General features: G+C 52.9%; 1 protein-coding gene across 2 annotated transcripts; it reads left to right on the plus strand.

The window, feature by feature from the left end:
- The first annotated feature begins 1664 nt into the window (after positions 1 to 1664).
- TMPRSS3 (transmembrane serine protease 3) lies at positions 1665 to 22080 on the plus strand. 2 transcript variants are annotated; one of them, XM_010966540.3, is made up of 13 exons: positions 1677 to 1957; positions 2389 to 2533; positions 7612 to 7722; positions 8585 to 8701; positions 9099 to 9222; positions 10940 to 11065; positions 12287 to 12330; positions 13040 to 13205; positions 13921 to 14090; positions 15917 to 16012; positions 17283 to 17425; positions 18030 to 18182; positions 20421 to 22080. In XM_010966540.3, the coding sequence occupies exons 2-13, from the start codon at positions 2440 to 2442 to the stop codon at positions 20436 to 20438; spliced, it is 1362 nt and encodes a 453-aa protein (XP_010964842.1). In that variant the 5' UTR covers positions 1677 to 1957; positions 2389 to 2439; the 3' UTR covers positions 20439 to 22080. The 2 variants fall into 2 exon arrangements, with proteins under 2 accessions (XP_045359939.1, XP_010964842.1); XM_045503983.2 differs by lacking the exons at positions 15917 to 16012; positions 17283 to 17425; positions 18030 to 18182; positions 20421 to 22080 and adding an exon at positions 15304 to 15897 and having other exon boundaries at positions 1665 to 1957.
- The last annotated feature ends 1659 nt before the right edge of the window (positions 22081 to 23739 follow it).

Consider the following 23739-nt stretch of genomic DNA (forward strand, 5'->3'; position numbering starts at 1 on the left):
AGCCAACTTCTCTAGCACTGGGGGGGTCAGCCTCCCAGCCTGGTCCCCACTCCCTCAAGCCTCGCCAGGCACAGAAGCTTTCTTGACTTTCTCAGTTACCACCAGCTCATTGTTTCCCTCTGGGCCTTTGGCGTGATGGTCTGATGCTTGGAGCAACCCTCCCCTCCTCGGCTCACAAGTCCCATTTTATCCCATCATCGAGGTCTTGACTGAAAAGTCACTTCTTCCACCAGCCTGTGTCATCACTCCCTAAGCCTTGCCCAGCCTCATCTCTTCCTAGGTTTTGTCGCCCTCTGAGGCCACAGGCGAGTGCTTTGTCCCCCCTGCCATCTGCTCTGAATCTGTATGCCTGGCTCCCAGCAGATGGCCCATAACCATTTGCTGAACAAAGAACGCACGATTCTCACCTCGCTCCCGTTCATGCCGCCCTTCCCAAGGGGCGCTCAGCCCCCTCGCCCGTCGCAGCAGGCCTGTGTTCGCTCCTGATAACACACGTTTAAGCCGCACTGTGTGTGGAAACCTCTTGGGATGCAGAGGCCCCTGCGGGATGGAGGGCGAAGTGTCTCTTAGATCGCTGGCTGCAGGTTCCCCATCCTTTGTCTGCAGAGTGGCTGCGGGTCTCACCCTGGGCCTGGGTTAGAGGGGTGGAGACCCCCACCCAAGCATCGCCTGCCCCCTGGGTGAGCTGACGTGTTCTTTTAGGTAAGAGGAGTGCCTGTGTTCCAAAGCCTCCCTTAGGTGAAGTTTCTGAAAAGGTCTGCTTACCTTCCGTAAGTAAGGTAAAGTAATTAAGGTAAAGGCAGCCGCACGTTCCCCTCCAGGCCCCTGCAGCCCTACCAGCGCCGGCCACTTGATAGCTCCCTCCAGGTTGGGTTACGCAGAGGCCCGCGACACTGCCGTTCGCTGCGATGATCCAGCCGACAAGGCTGAGTGACTTGGTGGAAATATTTCCCGCTTGGACTAACCGGTTGGCGGCCTGTTTACCATCACGCCTTCTTTTATAATGAAAAAAGAGACTGTTTCTGCTTTCTGTGATGGCTGCTGCGGAAATGGTGAGTCCGTGGGTGGTGGTGGGGGACGGGGGGCGGGGGGGGAGAGAAGACGCTTCTACAAGGTGACGTTCCAGCAGTTCTCTGCGTTGTGAAGCCTCCTGACGCCGGCCGGGTGGAAGGGGCTTCCTGACGCAGATTCCACATTGCAGAAACCCTTTGGCCATTGAGTTTTATTCTTGTTCTAAAGTTAGGCTGTGGAATTTGCTACCTGCTGCTAGTAAGTGGCAACCGTCAGCAAAGTAAAAAATGGTGAATGTGATTTTATTAGTCTTAAGATACTCTGCAAAGCTACTCTTGGGATGAAAATGAAATAAATATTTTTAGTGCATAACTGTTGCATAAACAGACCCTGTCGTAGGAAAATCTAAGCAGACAGAGTTTAAGTGGATGAACAGTTCCCTTTTGAATTTCAAACATTACAAGTAAACAAAAAGAAAATAAAAATGGTTGAGCTAAGCATCTATGCTCACACGGCTGTTGGAAGCTGTTGGAACCTCTCAATTGTAGCCCTTGGCGGAAGCAGGTTCCTGGAGGGCTGGTGCCTGACTCCTGGGAGGGTGGGCTGGAATCTAGTTGGGAACATGCGGCCCTTTCCTTGCTCCCTCCGCCTCCCTTCGAGTGACTGGAAATGCCTCTCTGGCACTGAGGTGGGTGGAGTTCTCTTGGAGGAAGCAGAGCCCCAGTGTGGCTTTGGAGCAAGCCCGCTGTCCCCAGCCACTCCTCCTTCTGCAAGGCAAGGGGGGCAGGGGCTGGGCACCCAGAGGGCAGGGATACTTTCATCCTTAACTAGGTCAATCCTGTGCGAGCCTGGAAAGGGTTGTGTTTACGGGAAGCTACAAACACTGTGGGTGGAAGTCCCCTCCCTGGTGCCGCCTGCAACTGGGGGCACGGACACTACTTTCCTGGTAGGTGCTTGCCTGGTGCCGGCAAAGGGTGGGGTTTATGTGGGACCAAGAGCCGTGATGAAAGAGAAGGAAAGCATTTGAAAGTAATTTATCTTCTGAAAAATAATGGTACGCTAACTTCTAAAGGTAAAAAGGCCTGTCTCTATAGATACGCTGTTCAATTGATTTGAGGTTGGTTGAACAAATAATGGGAAAGTCATGTTTGGGGCAGGACTCCGTTCATATCTTTTTGCTCACTTCAGAAGTGTCTCTCTTATCTGCTGTAGCTTGGGAAAAACAAAATGCATTCTCCCTGGACAAATGGCTTTGATTTATTGGCAGTGAACAAGCTTCTTGTGGATAGTCAGATTTCAAAGATTTAACACGACAAAGATTCGTTTGATGCTAAAGCTATAAATAAGGACTTGATGCTTTCTGCTCTTCCCGTGAAGGAGGTGGAGGTGGAGGCGGAGCCTGGTCTCAGAGGTCCTGAAATAGTCACCATGGGGGAAAACGACCCGCCGGCTGCCGAGGCCCCCTTCTCCTTCAGATCGCTTTTCGGACTTGATGATTTGAAAATAAGTCCTGTTGCACCAGGTAGGTGGGCGCACGGGTGTGCTTACTGCAGTCCCCTCCCCCCCCAATACACATGCCCAACGTGGCTGAGTGTCCCCTGGGGAAATACCTCGCCGGGCGACCTCGCACCCACCGGCTGACACACACGCTTCCTCGGGCTTGCGGAATCCTGGAGAGACGGGGCATTAGAGAGGCCATCACTTTGTTCAGCCCCTGGCCAACTCTCTGGAGACAGGTGTCAGCCTTCTCTGGATGGAGCTTCTCTGAAACTGACCCTCCAACTGCCCCTTAGGTGTTAGGTAGTTAGGGGACAGGTCCTGGCCAGGAAATCTCTTAGCCCTCCAGGAAGTTCTGAGAACCCGTGGTCACCAGCCCTTCCAGAAAACTGACAATAAGCTGGGTGTCTCTGAAGGTATCGGATGCCTAGATTAAAATTCAACCGCAGGTGACAGAGGTGCCCCTAGCAACTAAAGGAAGAAAAGCTGGTTTTGGAAATGGGTCATAAATGCTTGGAGAAATAGCAGATACCTTAATGCCTGGATAGGATCTTTTTGGCAAAAAACTATCAGGACTTGTCACCGGAAGATGTGGCTCCCTGGTCCGGATACAGCCAGGAAGACTGACCCCAGGGGCTGGGAAGATGGACCCCTGGGGGCTCTGGTTGAGGTTCCAGAAAGCATGGAGTAGGACCTGTCCTAACGATTCCCTTTAAACCACCTGGACAGCTGATGTGGACGAGGTGGAGAGGATGGGAGGAGAAGCAGAGGCTTCCATAAAAGAAAAGAGCCACGATTTAAAAATACTTCTCAAAAATCAGCATCAGCGTAAATGAAAGAAAAAAAATACCCTGCAATGAACTGACCACCAAAACCTACCTGGTTTTTATGTTTTCTTTGTCCCTTTCCTGTGAGTCTGAACGCCCGTAAGTGTGAACTCATGCACAGAGCAGATGCAGGCAGGCGTTTTCCCACACGTTTGGGGGCTGTATAAATGCCTTTTTTATGGGATCAGAGCATTCCATCGACCGGATGTGTAATTTACACAGCCATTCTGTCATCATTGACATATACTTGTTTCTAATGTTTCATGATATAAATAGCACAATATACATTCTTCTCTGCTGATTTTTGATCATTTTTTCATGATTGACTCCTAGTGGGAAGGAATAAAAACTTGTTAAAGCTTTTCTTTTAAATGAAGCAATGCATTGTTCATTATAGAAACTTAGAAAATCGAGTTACATGGAAAGGCTTTTTAATGACCCACAATTTTACTTCTGCTCAGAAACAGCTCTAGTGGCGCTTTATTACTGGGTTTCGCGCCTTCTTCCTATCAAAATATCTTTTTACAAGTGCTTTAAAAAATTAATTTTTCCCTTAACAGAGGCACTGGGGATTGAACCCCAGACCTCATGCATGCCGCCAGGCAGGGCTCTACCTGAGCTATACGCCCCACCCCCAACACATCCATGTTTCCCTTTGGAAGTGACACATACAGGCAGGCCCTGGAGTTACTGTGGGTTCGATCCCAGACCACTGCGATAAAGCAGTATTGCAATAAAGTGAGTCTGCCTGACTTTCTGGTTTCACAGTGCAGGTAAAAGTTATGTGTACACTGTAGCCTATTCACCGTGCAATAGCATTACGTCTAAAAAACCACGCACATAGGCCTTGACTTAAAAATTAGTTTTAACGTTGTTAAACAATTAACGTCATCGCTAAAAACTGTTAGCTGTCATCTCACAGCGCAGTGTTGCCACAAGCCTTCGGTTCTCAGCAACGACAGTATCTGTGAAGCGCAGCAGGACGGGCTCTGCCTGTGCCGTTCGTACTCTTAAGCTTTTTAAAAAAACCTTTAAAATATCGTGTTCATCTTTCCATGGCATTAAATAATTAAATTGTCTTTAAGGGTTGGCAAACTACGACCCCGGGGCCAAACCTGGCCCACCGCTTGTTTTTATAAATGAAGTTTTACTGGGACACGGACGCATCCATTTATGCGCACTGTGGCCGGCTGCCTTCACGCCAGAGCGGCAGGGTGGAGTGGTTGTGACCGAGACCGCGTACGGACCGTGAAGTTCAAAACATTTACTATCAGGTCCTTTAGAGGAAAAGTTTGCTGGCCCCTCTGTCATTTAGGCGTCTCTGTACCTTTGTTATTTCACCAGCCCCCTTTTCACTGGCCATTTAGGCTGTTCCCACACGTCCGTGTATCAATGTTATAAATGCCACTCCTTCCTCCTTTACATGTCCCTGTACATAGAGATTTGTGTGCATCTGTGATGGCTTTTTAGGATAAATTCCTAGAAGGGGAATTAATAGGTCAAAAATTCTGTCCATTTTCGAGCGTCTTGGGACATATTTCCAATTTGACTCTCAAAAATGTACACAGTCTATAATCCTATTGACTGTTAAGTGTGATCCATTTCCTTTCACTTTGAACTTCAGTGGGAATAACTAATAATAATAATAATTCATTGCAAAGTTGATATTATATCTAATTTGCATTTTTTCCTATTTCCAGAGAGGTTCAATGTCTTCCTGTGCTTGCTTAGCATTTGCATTCCTTCTTTGGAGGGATGCCTTTTGCTTTTTATTGCAGGCGCCCTCAAAGACAGGGCGAGGAGGGGGTGGGGCCATGGTGGGACACATGGAATGCGGTGGAGGAGCCACAAAGGGGCAAATGGGAATAGATACAAAGGTTCTAATTGAACAGCATTCTTTGGGTCTACAACTTGGGCTCATTTCTTAAATCTCACTCCTAGATACAGAAAACTAGAGTCGTTCTGGGGTTCCTGCTGAGTTTTAAAGTGTGAATGGAGCGTGGGCATCTCCAGAGGGAGAGTGACTAATTTAGTGCGGGCTCCTGGGGGTGGGGGAAGTGGAGAGGAGGTCGGTGAATTGGTCATCCTGAAAGGAATTGGTCTCTGGCCCTGGGATAAAGTCACCTTCATGATCATGAAGCCATCCATCTGTCCATCCGCTCATCTATCCATCCATCCACCCATCCATCCAAACACCCACCCACCCATCCACACACCCATGCACCCATCCGTCCATCCATCCATCCATCCATCCATCCATCCACCCATTCATCCATCCATCCATCCAACTGTCCGTTTTACTAATGTTCATCAAGGACTGTGGCATGGCAGTGCTGTTCTAGGTGCTGAGGACACAGACTCGCACGCACCACCAGCTCCTCCATCCGGACCTAAGACGAGTACCCTGCGGATTGCACGTTCTCTGCTCTGCTCCAAGTGTGGGGTCCATCTCCTGGTCCCTTGTTCTTCCCTCTCTCCACAGGCTCTTTCCTTCCTTACTCTTTCCTCCTTTTCCTCCCATTTCATCACTTTCCCCCCATTTTTGTCTTCCAATTCTCTTCTTTTTAGACAACCTTGAATGGCATTGACCATTTCACAATCACAGTCTTTATTGGCAGTGAGTAGAGCTGTGGGTTTCCGAGGACAGGCAGTGGGACATCTTTTCTGCTCTTCCATGGAACAGCTCTGGGCTCTGCATCTCCAGGAGCAGGAGAAGAGAGGTTGGGACAGTCTCTGTCCTGAGAAATCGTGTGCTGCCTGGAAGCCTTCCCCCCATCCCGCATTCCAACTCTCCTAATTTTAAGTGAACACAACTTCAGCATAGATGTATTTTTGAGATTGATGAGACAATTTGCATGAAATGGCCTGTTCTCCCAAGGGTAAAGGCTGCCAGTGGAAATTCTCCTGTTACCCAGAGAGGCTTATACTTTTGGATAGAAGCCTTCTCTTCTACCAAATCGGCCTGGTCCTGCAGGCAAGAACTAGGGAGAGTCTGGGGTTTCACCCTGTTTGCAAGCTAACAAGTCAACCCGCCAAGCCCCAGGGATGCTGGCAGAAGACTCAGCACCCCGTCCCAGGTCAGCCACGTGTGCACACAGGTGCTACGTGCATCTTGTTTGAGTCGGTTACGCTTGGCCGCCAGGTCCCACGGGGGTGACGGGGAGCAGCCCAGGAGCAGGTGGCACCAAGGGTGTGTCTGCGTCACAGCTGAGGAACCCAGAGCTGAGGGGACCCACATCTTTCTGAATGGGCTTTGAACAGACCTGCCCAAGCTTTGCCCCAAAAGAAGATAATTATATTTATCAAGCCAGACAGTAAATAACCTGCCCCTTGCTCTGGAGAGAGACACTGTCTTTTAAGGCTGTTTGCTCTGCCAGCTTCCTCTAAGACATGGGCTGGAACAAAGGCCATTGGTGTCTGTGCCCAGAACTGGCGGAGAATGATCTGCATGTCATGCAGTGGTCCTTTCAGAGGTCCCAGCTCTCCCTCTCCTGAAAGCCCCTGCTTGGATTTTGCGTGTCTCCCTCCTCTGCAGGACAACGTCCTTGGAAGCTGAGGTCCTACTCGCTCTCTGTGTGAGTTTCCCAGGGCCACCACAAACTTGGTGTTAAAACAGCAGAAATTTATCGTCTCCCCATCTGGAGACTAGAACTCTGAAACCAAGGTGACGACAGGGCCACACTGCCTCTGATCCCTGCAGGGACGTCCTGCCTTGCCTCTTCTTACATTCTCGGGTTTGCCGATGATCAAGGGGTCCCTGACTTATAGATGAGCCACCCCAGTCTCTACCTTCATCCCCACATGGCGTCCTGCCCGTGTATTCCTAGCATCTTCCCAGCATCTTCCCTCTGCGTGTCTGTCTGTGTCCAAATGTCCCCTTTTTGTAAGGACACCAGTCATGTTAGATCAAAGGCTACACAGATGACCTCATTTTAGCTTGATTGTCTCTGTAAAGACTCTATGCCCAAATAAGATGATATCCCGAGTCCCGAGGGCTTGAACGTCAGCGTACCTTTCGGGAGGGACACAGTGCAACCCATCACACCATCCCTTACCTGAGGGCGGAGTGAAGTGGGCTGGGGTTGGATGGCGTGGGACCTGCTTTCAGAGAACGTGCCCTCAGGTCGGTGCCCTTTCTCCAAGTCGGCTTTCTTTGGGCTAGAGCATTCTCTGCATTGACAGGAGGGGGGATCAATTGCTCAAGTTTAAGCTTTATTTCATTCCAATTTGCTGCTCTGTGGCATTTCGAGATTCCCCCATTTTTTTTGGTTTCCAGATGCCGATGCGGTGGCTGCCCAGATCCTGTCTCTGCTGCCACTGAAGTTCTTCCCCATCATTGTCATCGGGACAATTGCGTTGATAGTGGCACTGGCCGTGGGCCTGGGCAGTGAGTATGATTCATTATTTAGTAGGCGCTCAAATACCCGTGCAGGCGTTTAAACTTTCATGAGCTTGCCCCTCACACCAGCCCGGGGCCCCCGTGCAGCCTTCACGACTGAGGCTAGCCCCCTCTGGGTTCGCTGCTTTGAGCTTTATTTGCCTGTAGGGTGGTGAAGCCGATCCGGGCCCCCGCCGGGGCCTTTGGCCATGCTGGAGGCTTTGTCACCAAGGAGCCTGCCCGGCTGGCAGTGTCCAGAGACAGCTGATGAAATAGAAGCCGCAGGCTTGACGGGGTAGGAGCTGGTGGCAGAGACAAGGAGGCCATTCATGGGAGGCCAGGCTGCTTTTACCAGCAGGGGCAAGTGGTTTTGAGAAAGGGAGTCATTTGAACTGTGGTCTCTGATAGGGAACAATTTCTCCTTTTCTCGTCAAATAACTGGATCTCAGATCAGTTTAACTCTCCACCTGCTTGGCTTTGGGGTCCACAGTCCCCTCACTCCTTGCCCAGGGTCAGAGATGACAGGGGGCCGACTGGGAGCTGAGGGCCCTCATTCCCGGCCCCTTGTGTGCAGCCGGCTCGGCCGGTCCGCCCACAGCCATGCACTTTCTCGACCTGGAGCGTCTGGAATCTAAATTCATCTCAAGTTGTGATTCAGGGCCACTTAGGGAGACAATGCGGGTACAGCAGCCCCACCCCCTGGAATGTGGACAGAAACTGGGCTGAGGGAAATAGGCTGCTGACGGAGGTGCAGTTTCATTGTAGGTTCCATCACTCTTGGGCAAGCTCAAGGCCACACGGCAGGTGGACGGTTGTTCGTGCTGCGCACTGAGGGAGCCCTTCCTTGACACCCCTGTTCTCTTCCCCTCAGTCCACTTTGACTGCTCCGGGAAGTACAGGTGCCGGTCATCTTTTAAGTGCATCGAAATGACCGCTCGATGCGACGGGGTCTCGGACTGCAAAGATGGGGAGGACGAGTACCGATGTGGTAAGGTCATGACCCTAGAAACACAAGGACATCGGCGCAAACACTCTCTGACCACTTCCACCTGAGAAATGGGTCCAAGGCGATGCCATGGTCAAGTCATGTCCCCACCTGGGATCCAGCTGGCATTCACTCCAGGAGATCTGGGCTGAGTGTTAAGGGAGGGCCCTTATATGGAGCTTAAATTCATTTTGGGAGACTCCATGAGCAAGAGGAAGGAACCTACAAGAGCATTCAGGGTGTGTCCAGACCGTAAGAGCCGTGCCGCCCTGGGAGGGTGGGGTGCTGTGGGCCAGGAGCAGGTCAGGCTCAGCAGAGGAGGATCTGGGCCGTAGAGAAACTGCCCGGGTCTCAGGACCCCTCAGGCCACTAATGGACTGTCTCCCTGTGTGCCGGCCAGTCCGCGTGAGCGGTCAGAACGCGGCACTCCAGGTGTTCACAGCTGCTGCCTGGAGGACCATGTGTGCCGACGACTGGAAGAGCCACCACGCTGCTGTTGCCTGTGCACAGCAGGGGTTTCCCAGGTAATTCGGGGAGCCTCCAGCCAGCGTGTGGAGTCTCAGCGGAGATAGTGATGAAGGCGGGCAGCTGGGCACAGGCCGGCGCCTCCCATCCCCGTGGCAACCCCAGGTCCCGACCGCTAAGCGACTTGCTCCAGGTCACCCAGGATGTGTCTCCCCTGCTTCTCCCTCCTGGAGCCCCTCCCCTTCCCTGAGTCCCTTGGCCTCCCCTCTATCAAGTGACCCTCTCCTCCTCATAACCCCTCTTCCCCGCACCCCTCAGACCTCTCTGCTGAGATGGTCCTTCCTGGAGCCTCCCGAGTCTAAACTCATCTTGAGTTGTGGCTCAAAGCCACTTAGGGCGCCCTCTCAGGGCAAGGCTGGTGGGCACCCTTCCCCAGTCTGTCTTCTCATCTTCGTCCGCTTTCTTCACTCCAGACTCGCCCTTTCCTCCCCTCTCTGTTGCTTCAATGCTAAGGTTTACTTCTGTCTCCTTCTCGTTCATTCTTCCTCCTTCTCTCTTGGACGCCCTCCTTCGGTCTTCTCTGCTTTCAGTATCCGGGGTCAGAGGTCTGTGAAAAAGAAAAAGACAGACTGGCCAGTAGGATTGCCTGGGTCCCAATCCCAGTGCCCACGTAGCCCCGACTCATGACTCAGGCCTCAAAATAGGGATATTAGTACCAGCTTGAGAGGGTGGGTGTGGGGCTCCAGGACCCTGGAGGGAAACCCGGCACCTGCACGAGTCTGCGGTCGTGGCTGTTGCTGCCACTGAGGCTTTGGCAGCGTATGGGGCTCCAGTTGCGGCCTTTGGGGTCTCTTTGCATCTCCCCACCACCTGGCTTGCGCCTGCAGGGGACTCTCCATCTCAGTAACAGCTGGCTTTTTCACCTGGCATCCGCCACAGCAGCGGCAGGCTGAGCACCTGGGCGGGGGTGGGGGCGGGGCTGGGAGGGTCGCTGCTGCTGCCTTGAGTTCATCTTCTCCCAAACTGAAACCTGACCCAACTGTGTCTACGATGGACGGTCCCAGCACTGCCCCCGCCCCCAGCGCCTGCAGTGACCTGATGAAATCCTGCTTGGAGAGTTAGCGACGGAAGCAAGCCAGCTGCATTGTCATTTGTTCATCCCATCACCTCCTACCTCCTAACTCTTCAAACACCCGATTTGAAAAACCTCTACGCCCTCTTGCCCGTGGTTCTCCCAGAGACCTGTCTCCTGACCCTGCAGACGCCGGCTGCTTCTGGCGCCCCTGAAGCTCTCTGTCCACGTACTCGCCCCTGGAGCGGGAGCCCGCCCCTGCCCTGGGCAGCCCGGGAGGCCCTTCACTGCCCCTCCAGCCTGTCACCCTTGGGGTGCTCAGGGTCCCCACTTTGGTGCCCACCTGAAAACACCCCACCTGTTCTGTGTTCTCTTCCCTCTGGGGCCGCTTCAGGCCAAGAAAAGGTCGGTGTAGCTGAATGCGTCGAGGAGGGGGCACCCAGCTACGTCAGGGAGGGTCCTCCCTCCCACGTGCCTGGAGCCCTTGGTGAGTGGACGGGCTGTGGGGTGGCAGCTGCCCAGGCTCTTCCAGGTCGGGGATGCCTTGCTGAATTGGCAGAAGGAAGCCAGTGAAGGTTTGGGGGCACAAAGTGACACCCCCCCAACCCAGGACGGTGCCTGTAATACTGACATCTGAGCACAGGTGGATTTGAGGCACAGAGTGAACTTCACACATCGGGTCTGCGTCTCCCATGTGCTTGCAGCTACGTGAGTTCAGACACCCTCAGAGTGGACTTGCTCGAGGCGCGGTTCCGAGAGCACTTTGTGTCCATCAGCCACCTCCTGCCAGGTGACAAAGTGACTGCTTTACAGCACTCGGTGCACTTGAGGTGAGCGGCCAGGTGGTGTTGCGTCCCCACATGTGTCCAGTTGCCCCCTGGACTCAGGCAGCCCTCCAGGACTCAAGGGCGTGAGGGTGTGTCCTCCAAGTGCAAGGTCGGGGCTTGGCCACTTTGGTTAGACTGGGTGGATGCACCAGGCTGGGGTACAGGAACTTAGCCCCAAAGCAGGCAAATACAGACTGAGGGAGAAAGGCGGCGGGGTGGGCGAAGGAGTCACGTGATGCGCATGCCATGCATGCAGTACCACACCTCGCACACAGAGGGCGCTGCCGGTGTGTTTGGAGAAAGGAAGGGGGGACTATCAGAAAGAAATTAAGAAACGTATCCATTATTTGCAAACTACTTTCATGTTCACCATTTATATTACACGTTTCCCCAAACAACTCAGGAGGAAAGTAAAACGAAGCGCCTTCAAGTGATAGTCAGGTACCCGAAAGCCTAGAGGGGTCACCTGCCAGGCGTGTGGAGGTGCGTCGGGCACTCTGAACCCACGGTCCACATGCTCTTCCTGACCCTTTGGGCCAAACCCCAAGAGGAGTGTGTCCTCTTTTCCAGGAACCAACAGCCTGTCAGTCTGTCTTTTATTTGACAATCGCACCTGGTCCCACGTGCAGTCTGCAGGGACAGCTTATCTCTTGGGTCTTAAAACCACAGTCTGGTGACACTTGCTTTTTCTTGCATGATTGCATGACAGGACTGAGGCTGTAGAGGCAGGAAAAGTTACAAAGGGGTCCTGGGGTGCACCCCACCCATGTAGGGGAGAGTGTGTGTCATTTCCGGGGCAGTCACACCTCTGCTCCGGGGAGGAGTCCTCTCTGAGGGGTGTGTGTCCCAGGCTGCAAGGACTTCCTGCCAGGAGAGCCTGTCACGCCGTCCAATGGACACGAGTCCCCAGGGGCCAGTCAAGAACCTCGGGTTAAAACTGACATGCAAACGACACCAGTATGTGTCGATATCATGGAGCTCATTTTGCATCAGTACAAGCTTAGAAACACTCAGCGGCTGGTCGCATACCGCACTTCACTGTGGTCACGTGTTTTATAATGAGCTGTGTGACCTCACTCTCGTGGGTTTTTTTTTAACAGACTAAAGTTGTAATCTGTATTCAAGAGCAGGGGAATAGAGTTTATTTTTCTTTTACATTAGGATTTAAGTGCATTTCACAGGCCTCCAGTGTTTATCTTTAAACCTAGTCTTTTTCCACTTTAGGGAGGGGTGTGCCTCGGGTCACGTGGTCACTTTGACGTGCTCAGGTAAGAGTCACAGAAACGCAGGGATAAATGGAAGCTCGCCCTGGCTCACAGGCTGCCTTGTCCCCTCTCCCCTCCTCTGCTGCCCGTCCCTTCCTCCCGGGTGCCAGGCGGGAGCCCTGTGGCCCTACCTGCCAGAGGAGGGGAGCCGTCAGTCTCCCCTGCCAGGTGCGGGGAGGCAGTCCGTAGCCACTTCTCAGCCACAGTCAGGACCACGCTGCACGACGCCCTGTCACTCGGTGGTGGCTCCAGGAGCCTGACTCGCTGTCCCCTTCTCTTCCCCGCCGCCCCCCGCCCCCTCCAGAACAGTATGCAGGCTACTTGTGCCCCGGACACTCCCCACCCGGCCTGGGCAGGCGCCCCTTGCTCCTGGCAGGGGCTTCTCGTTTTGGGGCTGGGTCTGAAGAAGTCAGGCACTTGCTCAGCAGCACCTGTTAGTGAGGCTCCCCGCCCTCCTGGAGAGCTGTCAGCATCCTGGGAGCGTGGGCGTCATGGGCAGGGGGCTGCCAGCACCCGGCTCTGTGCACCAGCGGGCTTTTCCCACTGCACTTCGCAGCGCCCAGCCCGTCCCGCCTCGGGTGACCTGCCCCCCGCCTCACCCTGCGCTCGCCCTGAAGCGCTCTCCCCTGGGCTGCGAGCTCTGAGTGGGGCAGGATGCCAGGGAGAGGAGGGGTGTGTGGGACCCACCCTGACCCTTGTGTTCCCTCTGCAGCCTGCGGTCGGAGGATGCGCGACAGCGCACGCATCGTGGGTGGGAACGCGTCCTCACTGGCGCAGTGGCCCTGGCAGGCCAGCCTGCAGTTCCAGGGCTACCACCTGTGCGGGGGCTCCCTCATCACCCCGGTGTGGATCGTCACAGCTGCTCACTGCGTCTATGAGTGAGTGCTCCTGCCTCCTGGCGGGGAGGGTCCTCATCTTCCCCAGACTCCCTTCCAGTCTGGGCCACGTTGGGATGGGTCTGATTTGAGTGGTTGGCAGCAGAGCAGGTCCGGAAAGCAGGAACACAGACCAGATCGTCCCAATGTCCCCCAGGGCGGCCCCTCCCCGCTGGATCCATCTCCATCAGCTGGGGGAGACTGGTGACCCTGAGCTCATTTTAAGGACCTTAGACCTGCAGCTCCTACAGAAAAGAGAGAGAGGAGGAAGGGAGCTCTGGTGCAGGAGGGAGCCCGCGACGCAGAGGCCCTAGACCTCCCTGCAGTGACTGGGGTGGACCGCGCGGCAGCCGGCCTGCCGAGAGGGAGGGGGCGTGCGGGGCGGGTGGCGCGTGGCCCTGGAGCAGCCTCTCAGGAGGGGCGGCGCGGAAGAAAACCGCAGCAAGTGCTTACAGGCAGAGTAGCGACTGCCCCTGCTGCGTTTTGGTTCCTGGTGGAGAACGGGCCCCGGCGGCCCCTCACAGTCGGCAAAGCTGAGCTCGCTTCTCCAGTGCCCAGACGTCCCCAGGGGCGCGGCGCGCAGGTCCTGTCTGGGAGACGTGCGGGGAGGGCTGTGCCCCTGCGGGGCTGGGGAGGGCGCCTCCTGCCGGTCCCCAGCACTGGCTCTGGGGACACCCGAGGTCCATGGGTTCAGGTGCTTGGGGCGCTCTCGTTTCAGTCTCTACCTCCCCAAGTCGTGGACTATCCAGGTGGGGCTGGTTTCCCTGCTGGACAGCCCAGCCCCCTCCCACCTGGTGGAAAAAATCGTCCGCCACAGCAAGTACAAGCCAAAGAGACTGGGCAATGACATCGCGCTCATGAAGCTGGCCGGGCCTGCCTCCTTCAGTGGTACGTCTGGGTCTCTCTCATGTTGTCACTATCATTTGTTTCAAGAGAATTTGCGTTTCTCGTGGAAGCGTTTGAGGGTGGCTGCTTTACAGTCTCCGCCAGATGACCCTGAATCTGACTCATTTCAGCCTTGGCCTCAGCTGACTGTCCCATCTCATGAACGCTGTGATTTTCTTGGTTCTTGGTATGATGAGAACTTCTCAGTCGTGTTCTGGACACGTGAACCGTCCTGTTAGGAGACGCCGGGCCCTGCGTGCGTCCTCGGTCGCAGCGGCGGTCACCCTGCTCAGGCTCTCTGTGCAGGTCTGCCTGCTTCTGCGGCTGTGGCTCTGATGGCTACTTGACTTTAGAGCCTTCGTGGCTCCCCTGCAACCAGCTTGGTTTGTCGGGGCCTCCGGGGCCCTCTCTTGTGGTGCTTTCTCTCTGCTGGTGCCGTCCGGAGATTAAAGGGACTGCCCGAGGCCGGGCCACCTGGCTGCCTGTGCGAGGTAGAAGGGAGTCTCAGGCCCGTGGTGACAAAGAGCTTTCCCTCGGTTGGTGAGGTCCCCTGCCAGTGCCACCCACCTGCCTGGTGTCTCCATCTTGGCCGAGGGGGAGAGGGCCTCCCAGGCCAGCCAGCTTGTAGTGGGGTCCTTGGTGGTCCTCTCTTTACAAACTGGAACTTACTGGGCATCTTCGGCAACTGGAAGTTACTCAGAGACATTCTCTCCCAACCAGCTGCTGAGCTCAGCAGCTCCGTTCCTCCATGGAAATGTCATGTCCTGACGCCTGAAGGTTACAAAAACACCAGAAAAGTCACACAGGACAGAACTTTCCAAAGTTTTTGCAGATGCAACAAAGCCTTCAAGCCTACTCTTAAGTAAATGAAAGTCCCCTTCTCCATCCCAAGGGTGACAGCAGCTTGGAGAGCAGGCAGGGAACAGCAGGCAGGGAACAACAGACAGGCCCTTGCTGGAGCAGAGTCCTGGCTCAGGGCCAGCAGCAGGTGTGACCTGCAGAATCACCAGGGCATTTATCCTGAAGCACATGGAGCTCTCTGTGTGACACCTTGAAACAGTATTTCTAGAGAAACAGAGATATTGTACTGGTGGTGTTTATTTGTAGATTATTATTAATGGTATTTCATTATAAAGCAATTTCACTTTGCACTTGGACAAAAATTAAAATGAGCCCCTTTGTCTCTTCTCTGCCTTTCCATGACTGTCACACCCAGAAAAGCTCAGCCTATCTCAGGATGCAGTTGCGTGAAGACCCCTGGCAGTTTTTGGTGGCAGGCTTGTGTGACACAGCCCACGTGGAAAGGCAGGCTTGTGGCCTCCAGACGTGGCAGGAAGATGGGAAGACTCATGGAGTGATGCTCTGCGAAGCAACGTGCCCGCGGTCTAGACCAGGGGCAGGCAGCCTGTGGCCCCCGGGCTGAATCTGACCCTTTGCTTGCTTTTGTAAATAAAGTCTTGTTGGCACACAGCCCGGCGGCTTGTGCCCTGCTGCCTGCGGCTGCGTCCACACCGTGGTGGCAGAGGGGCGGCTTGAGACAGAGTCTGCGTGGCCTGCAAAGCTAACATGCTTACTCTTTGCCCCTTACAGAAAGCATGCTGAGTCCCGGTCTAGGCTCACTCACGTTGCAAGGTCCAAGGTGGTTTTAAAGTTTCAGAGCTCTGGCGGGGGAGAGCCCCTGCTTTGGGCTAACAGCTTGCAAACCACTAGGGGCCTGGCCTTTCTTTGGGAGACGGTCCAAGCCCCCTGCAGACGTGGTCCCTGATGAGACGGCTTTCTTGGACTGCGGCTCCCACGGGGTTGAGAGCTGCTGTTTCCTCTTCAAACAGAGATGATCCAACCAGTTTGTCTGCCCAACTCTGAAGAGAACTTCCCCGATGGGAAGATGTGCTGGACGTCAGGATGGGGGGCCACAGAGGATGGAGGTCAGTGGTCGGAAGTCGAGATCCTGAGTCCAGAGCGCCCAGAACTGAGAGAGCTGGGTTCACGCTCCCCTCGAGGGTCCCCGTGCAATGTGTCCGCCCGCACGTCCCAGTCAGGGGGTCAGGGGTGGTGCAGACGCCCCCACCCCAGCTGCTGAGACAAGAGAGGAATGGTGATGGGGTGTGCTTGGTGGTGGGCCTTTAAGACGCAAGAGTGATAGGTTTACAAATAGGTTGAGTTACAGGGTGTCGACCCCTTTGGGTGGGTAGTGAGGCTGACCCACTGCAGACGTGTTAGTGTCTTGTTGCTGCCGCAACAAACAATCCCAAAATTAAACAACCCACGTGCGTTACCTTATAGTCATGGTCAGAAGTCGTAACTCCATCTCAGAGGGCTGGGGTCAGTGTTGGGAGGCTGCGGCCCTCCTGGAGGCTCTCAGGGAGACTCTGTTCCTGCCTTTTCAGCTTCCAGAGCCCCCACATCTCTTGCTGCCACCCCTCCCTCCACCTTCAGAGCCAGAAGCACTGCCTCTTCCAACCTCTCTCCTCTCTGACCTCTGCTTGCGCCACCACATCGCCTTCTGAGCCCTCTGAGGATCCCTGTGGTTACCTTTAAGGCCCACCCAGTGAGCCGGGATCCTGTCCCATCTCAAGGTCTTATCACATCCGCCAAGCCCCTTTTGCTATGGAAGGTGACACGGTCACTGTTTCCAGGAATTGGAACTTGGGATTCACTTTCTTAACCTGTATATTAACTTCAGCTGCAGCCTAAGAATGACCGTCTCTCATCTCATGGGCTTGACTTGCTAGTTACTCTTTTTTTTTTTTTTTAATATGCTTTAAAGGAACTTCTATTAAAATTTGTAGCAAGAGAAAAAGAAAGATGAGAGGGCATTTTCCTGCGGACCACCCCAAGGTTCTGCCAAAAAGCTGTGTGTGTTTGAGACCTTCCTGGAGCCTCAACCTCCCTTCTGTAACCTGGGTTGTTCTGAGAATGAAACAGGCCGGTGTGGGGTCAAGTGCTTGGCGGGGACCAGCCTTGGGGGGGGGGCCATGCTGGCTATGGTGGCCGCCCCCACCTCCCCCCACGTGGGTGCCCTTAGGGAACCGAGTGGCCCTGACACGAAGCAGGGGGGTCCCCCCAGCCCACTCATTAGGGAGCAGAGCTCTAATGCCATCCTCCTCCAGGTGTGTACCCCCCACCCCAGATGCACGCCCTCTGAGTTCCCGGCGGGGCTCCACCTCACCCACGGTCCCCCTTGCTCTGACACAGGCGACACCTCCCCAGTCCTCAACCACGCCGCTGTGCCTTTGATCTCCAACAAGATCTGCAACCACAGGGAGGTGTACGGGGGTGTCATCGCCCCTTCCATGCTCTGCGCCGGCTACCTGAAAGGCGGCATGGACAGCTGCCAGGTAGGGGCCCTGGGCGACCTCTGGGGGCCCCGCAGTGGGCGGGGTTAGGCTCTGGTCTGGTGACCCAGCCTGTGGGACAGGCCAGGGCCAGCGTTTCCCTGTGACCGACCGAAAAGCAAATTTACAGGGTGTGGGGAAGAAGTTTACTCAAGATACCACTCCCTTTCCTGCCTGGTGGCACTCCCCGCTGCCCTGGTGCTGGGTGGTGGGAGGGGTCTCAGAGTTTGCAGTAGGGGCAGAGCGCAGGCGGGAACCGGGGAATCCAGCCTCCAAGGCCACAGTGGGCAAGACTCCAGCCTCCAGCACTGCCTGGTCCAGCCGATGCCCCTGGCCAGGCAGACCCTCCCTCTGACAGCACCCTTCCGCTCCCCAAGCTGCCTTGACTTTTGAGGATACAGTGTATCTAGATTTCGCAGGGAGACAGCTGGAGGGAGACCATCCCCCCAGCACAAGGGCCCAGAATCAGGAGTGCGAGTCAGGCCTAGAAGGCCTGGGAGGGTGAACACAGAGCGGCAGTTCATGATATGGTGCAGGGGGAATCCTGCCCCGAGGACAAGGGACACGTGGTGTCAGTGCCCATTCTGTGTCCTTTGTCCCTTTCCAGGGAGACAGCGGGGGGCCCCTGGTGTGTCAGGAGAGGCGGGTGTGGAAGTTGGTGGGAGCCACGAGCTTCGGCATCGGCTGTGCTGAGGTGAACAAGCCTGGAGTCTACACCCGTATCACCTCCTTCCTGGACTGGATTCACGAGCAGATGGAGGTGGGTGCTGCAGCTCCTCCCCTCCAGCTCTTGCTGAGGCCCCTCCTTATACCTGTAGCATTCTTTCCGTGGGACCCTGGTCCTGCTGTTCAGAGCCAGGAAGTGACCAATTAATTACTGATTCATCATGCAGTGACTTTGTGCTCCTGAGTGTCGGACTGAGCACAGCCAGTGTCACAGGCAAGGTCTGGGTGGGGTGGGCCTGGCAGGGGTCGGGCACATGCGAGGACGAGCCTTGGAGGATGGGGCCCAGTCAGGGGGGCATGTGTGTATGTGGAAACAGGTGGCAGACGGTTTGGACCTGGAGGCCCCAGCACCCACTGAGGAGTTTGGACCTTGCTGGGAGTCAGGATGGGGTGGGGAGTCTTGGATCACAAGAGGTCTGGGCAGTTCTATGCTTGGGGAGGGGGGCGCATCCCTGGAGGGGTGGCTGGAGGAGGAACAGTCAGTGAGGCTGGCTTGGCAGAACCGGGGCCAGCAGGGGGAGCCCTGGGGATGGTGGGAGAAAGGGAGTGCCCCCTTCTACTCCAGGCCCCAGTGTGATGGCTTGGAGGACAGGTGGTGACAGCCACCCGGGGAGCAGGGGGCTCACAGCCTGGCCTCGTGCCTCGCGGACACTCAGCAAATGTCTGCTGACCTGACCGCCAGCTCTGAGCCCCACATCAGGCCTTGGACCAATTTCAAATACCTTTTTTTTTTTAACACATAAAGTTAACCACTTTAGAGTGAGCAGCGCTGTGGCGTTTAGCCTGTTCGTGGTGTTGTGCAGCCTCACCTCTGTCTAGTCGCAAACATTTTCACTGCCCAGAAATAAGACTTCACTAAGCAGTCCCTCCCGGCTCCCTGTCTCCCAGCCTCTGGCAACCAGCAGCCTGCTTTCTGAGTCTAATGAGAACCGTGACTGCAGCCCTGCACATGCCGACAGCACAGAGACAGATCTCCAGCCCGGGGCCCAGAGCACTCCCCTAGCTGCTCGCTAACACCGAGGACCCCCCAGTGTTCTGCTCGCCTCAAGATGAGGCGTTGGGGCAAGGAATAATGACTTTATTCCAAAAGCCAGCAGACCAAGAAGACAGAGGCCCAATGTCCTGGAGAATCACCTTCCCCAAGTCAGAATTCAGGCTCCTTTTATACTAGAAGGAGGGGGTGTAGTCAGTTGTTGCAGACTCCTTGGTGTCAGCATCCTTTGTTCCTGCAGCTGTCCACGTGGGTCAGGCCATGATGTTCCTATAAACCTCCAACAAAACAAACGTTATTTTCCATTCTGCAGCTTGTTATCGTCATATGAGTGCAAGAGTGTTACTATCCTTAAAGGTCAGAGCCTTCTGAACAGGCTCTCCTGTGTATTTCAGGCTAAAGGCAACACTCTTTTACAAAAGGTGCAGAGCTGGCAAGACTGAGCCTAGAAAACAGGGCACAGGGTTAAAGCCAAAGGAACAGATCTCACATGGAGTCAGATTTGTTCTTTCCTGTTGTACCATTATACCAGGACCTTCTCCAGAGGGTCTGATCAGGAGGCCCTGGAGATTTGGATGCAGGAGTCTTCAGGGCCCACTCGGAGGCAGTGGGGAGGATGTTAGAAAAGGCTCCCACGCCTCCCAGATGGGAGGAGCAGGCCGGTCTGGACGGGTGGACGGCTTCCCTGACGCCTCTGACCGGCTGAAGCCTGTGTGAATTACGCCCTTTTTCAAGTCTCTCTTCAACTGTCTGGGGGATGAGCCAGAAGAGGCTTCCGTCCCATTGCTTCCCTTCTGTGAGAGGTTCCCAGCAGGGCTGCGTTTGCAGTTGCTCCTGATGAATATTTTGGTTGTTTCTGCTGACAGCCTTCCAAGGGCTCATACCCGTTTTTCAGCTGGTGAGACTGTGGCTGAAACACTTGCCTTTTCAGCAAGTAGTTTCCTCTCACTGCTGGGGGCTTAAAACCAGGTGGTTGCGACTCAAACGGGACATAGGAACACTGATGCTAAGAGCTGCAAATTTCACGTGGAAACTATGAAGAAGTCTCAGGCCGGTGATGGAGAAGGCGGGGGCGTGGCTTGGTGGCGGTGCATGTGGGGAGTGAAGCTGTTTCCCACTTACTTGGGATCTGCGTGGAGTGGAGGCCAACCTTGTCCCCATCAGCTGTAAACACAGCTGATGCTCCACTCAGGATAAAATGCAGGTGCTCACTCGAACTTAATGTTGGAGAGACAGCTTGAAGTGGTAAAAAAAAGATAATACCTATGTTTTCATTTTTAGAGGGATCTGAAAACTTGAAGAGAAAGAAGCAAGTTACCACCTTGAGTTCCTGCCAAGATGGAGCCATCCCTGCCCTTCCGTGGAATCCCGTGTGGAAACTTCGAGCAGCAGAGCCAAAAGAAGGAGCATCTTTTCATTCCTCTACAAGTAGAACAGTTTTCTTCTAACACCTCTAACCAGCCAGAGGGGCAATGGACTGAAATGACCCTGAAAGTCCTTTCTGACCTTCACTAACAGCAGAAGCAGGAACACCTCCCAAGGGCTACCTTTTCCCTACTTGTCCGTCCGCTTTCCTCCCATGCAGAGCGGTCCACGCCGCAGCCACTCAGCAAAGACACGGCAGCCTGGACCTGCAGGCGTCACTGCAGATGCCGCTGTCTGCACATCTGTATCCAGGCACCAGAACCGGACCCAAATTTTCTACCAAGATCTCTTTTCACATGTGGGAACTTAACCTCTATGTGATTATAGTTTTGAGGTTTATTTCTGTTATGTCTTCCTAGCCTTTGGTGCTTGATGTATTATTGTCTCTTGCTCCCAGAGGACATACACCTTCTTAGTGTGTTCAAAAGCCAGAGCTCGTCTGAATGAATCCTGACTGCTTGTGTAAACTGAAATTGTGTAAGTTTCGTTCAAGAGGCTGGATTACTTTGATCTCTTCTGTAGACATTGTGGGCTTTGCATTTTTCTGTTAGAACAGGGTTCTCAGCAGATCAGCACTATCTCTTATGACATCACAACACTCAGAAGCAGAATAAGAAAGTACTGGGATAACACAGGACCACCGAGACCCCACACAGCAATACTGATGACAGTCTCCTGCCATCAAGAAGCCAGAGGCTTCCCTACCTCTTTGTATGGACCTGTTAATCTACCATGCAGTTGCAGGGCTGGGGACCCCTCCCATGACCCACACACCTTCTGAGGTCCCCACAACACACACACAACAGAAGAAGGTTACTTGGTAAGTAATTGCTGCCCAGTGGTGCTTTATCATGAACAATTTCATCAGAATATGAATCTGTTGCTTTGCTTTGAGGCAACAGTGGGAAAGATGGGTGACTTTCAAAGAGATTAGAGATGGACCCAGGTCCAGGGAATGTTGTGGCTCCAGGAAGCCTCCTGTGACTTGAGTGAGAGGGGAATGGAGGAAGATGGGGGGTGGGTAGCTAGGGCAAACTGTAATTGGATGGCCCTCACTGAATCAGAGTCACTGTACAGATCTCTGTACATGTCAGAAAGTGACAAGACCATTTTTATTTTGAGGGTTTCTACCCAGCTCTCTTTGAAGGTAGTGGTAGCTCACCAAAGCAATCTCGAGAAAGAACAAAGCTGGAAATATCACCCTTTCTGATTCCAAACTATATTATAAAGCTACAGTCATCAAAACAGTGTGGTACTGCCATATGAACAGACACACATCAGTGGAACAGAATAGAGAGCCCAGAAATATACCCACGCACTTATATGGGCAATTAACCTGTGACAAATGAGGCAAGAACATGCAATGGGGAAAAGACAGTCTTTTCAGCTACAAGCAAAAGAATGAAACTGGACCACTTTCTTACACCATACACAAAAATAAACTCAGCATGGATTAATATATAAATATAAGACCTGAAATTGCAAAACTCATAGAAGAAAACATAGGCAAGTACCTCTTTGACATATGTATTAGTATTTTTTTTTGGATTTGTCTCCTCAGGCAAGGGCAACAAAAGCAAAAATAAACAAATGGGACTACATCAAACTAAAACATGTTTTGCACAGTGAAGGAAATCATCAACAAAACAAAAGTCTGCCTACTGAATGGGAGAAGATATTTGCAAATAATATATCCAATAAGGGGTTAATATCCAAAATAGACAAAGAACTCCTACAACTTAATAGCAAAAAACAAACAACCCAATCAAAAAAATGGACAGAAGACCTGAATAGATATCTTTCCAAAGAAGACACACAGATGGCCAACAGGCACCTGGAAGATGCTCAGCATCACTAGTCACCAGGAAAATGCAAATCAAAACCACAATGAGATATCACTTCACACCGGTCAGAATAGCTATTATCAAAAAGACAACAAATAACAAGTTTTGGCAAGGGTGTGGAGAAAAGGGAACACTTGTGCCCTGTTGGTGGGGCTGTAAATTGGTGCAGCCACTATGGAAAACAGTATGGAGGGTCCTCAAAAAATTAAAAATAGAACTATCGTATGATCCAGCATTCCACCCTAGGTGTCTACCCAAAGAAAACAAAAACCCTAATTCAAAAATATATATATCTCCTATGTTTATTGCAGTACTGTTTACAATAGCCAAGATAAGGAAATAACCTATGTGTCCACCAGCAGATGAATGGATAAAGAAAATGTGGTATATATACACAATGGAATATTATTCAGCCATAAAAAAGAATGGGATCTTGCCATTTGTAACAACATGGCTGGACCTTGAGGATATAATGGTAGGTGAATAAATCAGACAAGGCAAATTAAAAAATGAAAGAAATATTTCACTTATATGTAGAATCTAAAAAACAACAAATGAACAAACATAACAAAACAAACAGTCTCACAGATTCAGAGAATACACAGACGGTCACCAGCAGGGAGTGGTTAACGGCTGAGTGAAGTGGGTGAAGGGGACTGAGAGGTACAAACTTCCAGTTATAAAATAAATAAGCCCTGGGGATGTAATACACAGCACATCGTCAGTAACATGGCAATAAGTTTGTATGGGGACCGAGGATAATGAGACTTACCACGAGATCGTTGTGGATTGTCTTTAAACATCAGACCACTATGTTGTGTGCCTGAAACTAACATCGCATTACATCAGCTAGACTTCAATAAACCATGTTCTACAGGACGAAAGAAAGAAACTATCAAGCTCTACAGATTTCCATTTATAATGGTACCATGGCACAGAATCTTTTGTTAGTTTAAAGAAACCCATATACCTTCATTTAAAATTACCCTGCTCGAAATAAAATAATACTCCAATTAAAAAAAGAAGGAAAGTGGTGGTAGCTCAGGGATTGAAGATAGAGCCTGTGAAAAGAGAAAAGATTTCACACGTGATGATCTTAGTTGTGAGAACTTGGCTTTGGGGTCAGCAGCCTTTTGTGGTTTCCTTCTGTTTTAACTGCTCCTGAATTTTGTTGGGAAATATTTGTCATCTTACATGTTTCAAAAGGTCTTGGGTGATGCTAATGTCAGCCAGTGACTCAGCCTGTACCAGGAAGGAGCCTGGCACCATTCTCAGCCCGTTTCACATACTTGCCTGTTGCATCATCACAGCGACCCTATGACATAGGGATT

This window comes from Camelus bactrianus, chromosome 1 (assembly GCF_048773025.1).
Source record: "Camelus bactrianus isolate YW-2024 breed Bactrian camel chromosome 1, ASM4877302v1, whole genome shotgun sequence".
Lineage (NCBI taxonomy): Eukaryota > Metazoa > Chordata > Mammalia > Artiodactyla > Camelidae > Camelus > Camelus bactrianus.